A 6,000-nucleotide genomic window follows, 5' to 3' on the forward strand; every position below is an offset into this window, starting at 1 on the left:
AGTAGCCCTAAAAGATCTAAGTACTAGAACATGAAGCTTCTTAGTTCCCCTAAATATAGCAGCAGTCACATGGCTGTCATTAAGACATTAGCTTTTCCGTGGTAGAATACCTCCTAAACCTTTCCCCCAAAAAAGTCAGATTGTGGTTCAATTTTACATGAAACACAGCAGATAACATCTCAGACCCAGAACAGTCTGTATAAAAACACACATCCACAAATGCAACCTCAACTCAAACCCCCCACAAAACCAAAGACTAACACCTCAAAACTACATTGCTGAAAAGCAAGAAAAAATGATTTGCTGCTCAACAGGAGTCTGTGATCACTGAACAGCTGTTTATGAGCCTTTTCTTAAAATCAACAGACTATAAATAAACCTTATTTATTTCTACAAAGAATAATTTATTTTTAAAAAAAGCAGTTTAAGATGACAATTAGTTCTCAGGAGTAAATTTGTACTCTGCACTTTGTACACATACACACAGCTCCCAGTTCATACCAGTTCCCTCACCAGTTCCAATACATTCACATTGCACTCTCCATTATAATCCATCCAATCTGTGGATATTTGGCAGAAACCTACAAAATGCCAGCATCCAACTGACATCCACCAATAGATACACCAGGCCTCAAGTTTTATTCCACTAATGGAAAAAATAAATTAATACACGCTATTTTATATGGTACATTCAAATCCAAGAGCCCTTCACACACAGCAGCTCTCTGAACTCCCTGGTGTAAAACCTGTGCTACTTTTCCTGCTGTTCAAATAGAGGAGCTAAAAAAAAATGAGCTGAAAGCACTTCAACACTGAGTCCTTTAGAGAGGTGCGGGCAGAGTCCATGATTTCTGGCTGCCAGCCTTCCACTTCTGCCACTACTCAGCACATCTCTGACTTTAAAACCACATACAACCTCTCTCTAATCAACCACTTGCCTTGTTCCTCCTTCTGGGGAGAGAGATAGGAGAGGTCAGGGTTATATCAAAGCACAGGTACCCTCAGTAACTCCAGAGCACTGGAGGGTACCCAACCTCTCTAAGAGCTTGATTTTGCCCACTCCCTGATCCCAAAAGGAATGCCAGAGAGTGCCAGCTTCACTAGGAGGGCTGGCCCTCAGAGGAGACACCCCTGGAGGTGTTTGCAGAATAAAGACATCACTCACACAGACACTTCCACCAGCAGGTACCAGCCACTGCTGGCTCTTCCATGTCACCTCACAAACCCTCCTGGAAAGCTCCCAGGGCTGGGCAGCAGAGCTGGGAGCACACAGAGAACCACAGCAACTCAGCCCTGGAAATGGGAGCAACTGGTTTTTCTCTGAAGCCTAAGAGTCCTGCTAAGGCACAGCTGGAGCATGAGAGTGGAAAAATAGCAGGAAAAATAGGCCAGCAAGAAACCTTATTCCAGTGCAGCCTTTCCAAAACAGTGTATTATTTCCATCAGCAGATGGGAAAGCTTATTACAGAAATCTTCAGGTACTGTCAGAGCCTTGCAATGATGCATTTGCCCATTAAACAACCACCACTGAATGCACCAGCACCCAACACAATGGGTCCTAAACACACTGTTGCTCTGATCATCTAGATATGGTTAACTTGGTTGTTATTGTTATTATTTACAGGGTATCAGCTGGCTGGATCCACTGCAGACTACACTAAGTTCCTGCATAAAAAAATACCCTTGGAGCCATCATATTTTCCCACTGTTTCACAGCTTCTGTATGCCAGTGACAGTTTTAGAGGGAAGATTCTTCAGAAGTACTTTGAATTACTATTTCCTCCTTAGCTAGAATGCATTAATTATAGCCTGTTCCTGCAGATAATAAGAAAACAAAAACCAGTGCAATATGAACACTACAAGAAACTTAATTACTGAGTCAGATGTCCTTTAGATGTCAGTATGACTACAGAAAGGAGCAGGAAAATAAAACACACACATATCAGCCTCGAGTTGTTAGATCAGTTATCAAAACAATGTCTTTTCTCAGCAACTTCATTTTGAAGAGCTCAACCACCTAATTAATCAAATGCCTGTTACATGTTTCAAAAATATGCTTTTTTTTAATAAAGAAAGTCTGCTGATGTATTTATTACAAAGCAAATGTGGCAAATGGTTCTATATGCAAATACAGAAGTGCAGCATGACTTTGAAGTTTGAAGGTCAGATACAGTAACCATTCTCATCAAGGTTCTTATGTCAGACTGCATCTTCTGGTTTACATCTAAGTTTAGGAGGAGGAAGAAAGAGAATTAAAAAGAAAAGAAAAAAATAGAGTCAACCAGTTCTGTGACAACTTAAGAAGAACTGGCACAATATCATTCACCTGCTTTCCTTTAAAAATCTGCTAATACCCTATCTCCCACAAAATGAAAAGCCTGCCAGGGACACACAGATTTTCATTCTGCTTTTCAGCTTTGATTTTCCTGATGAAAAAACAATCTACTTAAGTCAGCAACAATTTTATATTAAAGAAGAGAATGTCATCTTCTCCATCTTCACAGATGTTTCAAACCCTTATCATTTCAGAAAGCTGAAGGATTTTCTTGTTGATCAACATGTTTTATTTTAAAGCAGCATAGATTCAACTGCAGAAGCAAATCAGTGGATTGTGCATTGATATTTTTGCAGGCATCAGAGAATTTATCCTTCACCATTCCATATTCCCAGCAACTTCAGGACACAAAACTCAACAGCTGGGCCTGAAGGCAAGCAAATATGCTAGGAACACAAAAGTCTGATCCATGTCAAAAAAGAAAAATAAAAAACAAGAAGCATGTTTTACATGCATACCTCAAAGACAAAAAACCAGTACAGATTTCTTTTTAGCACCACCACCACATTTAAATACAGTGAAACTGACAACACTTCCCAGTAAAACACTGAGTTATAAACAATCCCCTCTCACACATAAATAACAGAGACATTATACAAAGCAGACAGGAACATGGACGGATGTACACAAAATAAACACATTGAAACTTACCCCACTCCAGATACTCAAGGATGTTCTTCTCTCTTCTCAGAGGGGAGTTATTACATTCATCATAAAGGCAGATGAGTATATCCAGCAAGGTTTCCACACTGAAGCATTGCCCATTAGTCTGTGTTGGCCCATCCAAAATAAACTGCTCCAACTGCTTCAAACGCACTTCTCCAGACATGGTTGTTTCAGTTTGCATTGGGGTTTCTTTTTTAATGATTATTATTACTTTGTCAGAAAAACAACAAAAAAAAAAAAAAACTTTTGAGGGTTTTGTTGTTTAAAAAGAAGTCAACAGTATTTTTAACAAGTGTCAAACTGTGACGGTCCTTAATTGCCAGCCCACCTCGGGGTTCCCAGCCTGAAACTAACCAACACCTTGGAGTTTCAGACACACACACACCGTGTGGATATCTGTGTATTCATGACATTTAAGAGAAGAAAATAGTTATCCTAAAAAAAAAATTAATAGGCTTAGTAAGAAGTGGGGCAAAAACAGCATTCCTGATGCTTTAACAATAATAATTGCACTCAAATTCAACCGAGACTGCCTGACACCGATTTCACCGTGCGTGCATAGGCACACGCAGTTATATATTTAAGAAGGTCTTCTCCTTCATTCCCAATGCAGATCATGCAGCGCGATCCTGCGAGGAGCCCCGCCGCAGCACCACGGGCTAAGAGCCCCTCCGGTTCCGCTTCCCAGGACGGATGGGAAGGGAAAAACAGATGTATTTACGTATTTATATAAGCAAAAGGCAGCAGAAACGAGGGCGCACACCGGCGGGCAGGCAGGGAGGGATGAGGGGCCGCGCAGCCCCGCCGCCCCCGCCGCCTCCCCCGGCCCCGGCAGCGCCTCCGCGGCCACCGCGGGGTGGGGCGCAGCCCCCCCTCCTCAGGGCGCAGCCACGTCCTGCCCCGGGCAGCCTTTCCCTTCCTCCTCCTCCTCCTTACCGAGTCTCCTTTTAAGGCTTTTCAGTGATTCAAAAAAACTAAAGTCTTCATTGTCGCCCCCTTCTCCTCCGCTGCGCCAAGGGGCGGCGGGCGGGACGCGCGCCCCGACACACCGGCACAAGCGCTCCGAGCCCTGTCAAATCCTTCCCATGGCTGCGGCGGCGGCTGCTGCTGCTGCGGAGACGGCGCCCTCCTCCTCCTCCTCCACCCGGTGCGCGTCCTGAGGCGGAGGAAAAGCGCCGGCGTCTCCGCTCCGGCCGCACGCTGCGGGCCGGGAGGCCCCGACGACGGCGGCGGCGGCGGCGGTGGCTTCACTCCGGGCAGCTCGATGGTGTCCCGGCTTCGCCCTCCCGGGCAAAGGGCATCCTCGGGCAGTGCGTGTGCGGGGTGTGTGTGTGTGCGTGCGCGGGGCGGCGGGGAGGGGTAGCGGCGGCGCCCTCCCTCCCCGGCTCGCTCCCTCCCTCTCTCTCCGCTTCCGCGCCCTCCTCTCCCCCGCCGCTCCCTCCTTCCTTCCCTCCCTCCTTCCTTCCTTCCCTCCCTCCTTCCCTCCCGCGGTCACACGCGGCAACCGCCGCCGCCGAACGCTCTGCAGCCCAACATGGCGGCCGCGGCGGGGGGGAGCCGCCGCCGAGCGCCGCCGCAGCGCGGGGAGCCGAGCCCGGGGCCGCCGCTACTGATGGGATTGAGGGGAGGAGGGGATGCTGCTGCTGTTGCTGCAGCAGGGAATGCAGGGATACGGGCGGACCCAGGGATACGGGAGGGAGAGAGGGCGGGAGCGGGGAGGCCGCAGCGCAGCTCCCCGCAGGCTGCGGCCGCCCGGGCTGGGATATCCCGGGCGGACCCGCCCGTCCGGCCGGGGATCCCTGCGGGCTTTGCCCCGAGCCGAGGGGAGCGGTCGCCGCCGTTGCCCGGCCCGGTTCCGCTCCTGCCTCCCCGGCAATGAGGCTTTTGATTAAAAATCCCGGCCTGGTTATGGAGGGTGGGCAGGGGGAGGAGCGCCTGCTTGCTCTTCCAAAGGGATCTGCCGAGCTCCAGGTGCGAGCAAGGACTCCGGCTCCCTCACTCTTCGAGGCCTTTAAAACGTGACAGAAAATGCGTCGGCTCTTGACGGTTCTGTCCCCGCTGGCCTCCCCTCATCGAGCAGGCCGCCGTGCCGCCACCGTACACGCCGGGGAAACAAGCTCCTTTTGCGGGCATTTCAAGCCCATGTCGCTTAAGAGAGCTGGAGGATATTCTTGTTGATCAACGTGGGTATTTTTAGGCGATATAGACTCAGCCGCAGAAGCACATCAGAGGATTTTGCGTTGATCTCTTTGCAGGGCCGCCTGAGGGGCGGAAAATGGCAGCTGCCCACCGGCACACCGCGACAGATCTCCTGGCCAGGGGTGCCAGGGATGCGCTGTGGTGCTCGGGGGATTGAAGGTCATCTCTAAGACAACTCATTGTCACTTCAGTTCGTCCTTCCTCAGAAGCCAGGTGAAAGGGAAGGAAGGCCCCACAGCCCCCAAAGGTCATTGGCTGTGGGTGAACTTCAGCATTCTTCTGAAGCCCACCAAGCCCTGCATCTTCTGGAGCTCAGGGGAAGGAAAAAGCTCAGGCATCTGTTCCCTCAGTTCAGTAACCAACAGGTGACCCTCAGTTGGGTTTTGCCATACTAAGCATCTATATAACACTTATTTTTTTTAAACTGGCCTTTTTACCAGCTGATCTAAAACATCAACAGTGTTATGTACCCAGTAAAATGTACTACACAACATGATTAAAGTCTTGTATGTTTGTTCAGAATCGCTCAGCTGTATGTAAAGTCACTGGTGCAAAGTTAGAGAGAGCAGTGACTCCCACCCTGTGCATGCAGAATGGCAGAGCAGACTTGGCGAATGAAGAAACAACATGCAGAGAACTTAATTCTGAAAGCTTTTTGTGCAAAAACCCTCTAAGAAGTGTCAGAAACCACTACAACTGTAAGTGATGGGTAGAAGATAGGATTAAACTAACAAGGAAAGGGTTTCCTTCCTGTGCTGAGGTACACCCATCTTGTCACAGGGATGACAAGAGCCCTGTGC

The 6,000-nt window shown here is 48.6% G+C and overlaps 1 protein-coding gene across 12 annotated transcripts in view; it reads right to left on the reverse strand.

The window, feature by feature from the left end:
* CDC42BPA (CDC42 binding protein kinase alpha) overlaps positions 1-4,382 on the reverse strand; it is a 183,774-nt gene extending 179,392 nt beyond the window's left edge. For 4 of the 12 annotated variants that reach the window (XM_064709519.1, XM_064709512.1, XM_064709521.1 and 1 more), the window contains exons 1-2: positions 3,938-4,382; positions 2,987-3,211 (exon numbers count right to left, since the gene is read on the reverse strand). In XM_064709519.1, the coding sequence (XP_064565589.1) occupies positions 2,987-3,182 (196 nt within the window). In that variant the 5' untranslated portion in view covers positions 3,183-3,211; positions 3,938-4,382. The remainder of the gene's footprint in view (positions 1-2,986; positions 3,212-3,937) is intronic. The other 8 variants (XM_064709516.1, XM_064709517.1, XM_064709515.1 and 5 more) reach the window with 3 other exon arrangements.
* Between the last annotated feature and the right edge of the window lie 1,618 nt (positions 4,383-6,000).

Source organism: Zonotrichia leucophrys, chromosome 3 (assembly GCF_028769735.1).
Source record: "Zonotrichia leucophrys gambelii isolate GWCS_2022_RI chromosome 3, RI_Zleu_2.0, whole genome shotgun sequence".
In the NCBI taxonomy this organism is placed as follows: domain Eukaryota; kingdom Metazoa; phylum Chordata; class Aves; order Passeriformes; family Passerellidae; genus Zonotrichia; species Zonotrichia leucophrys.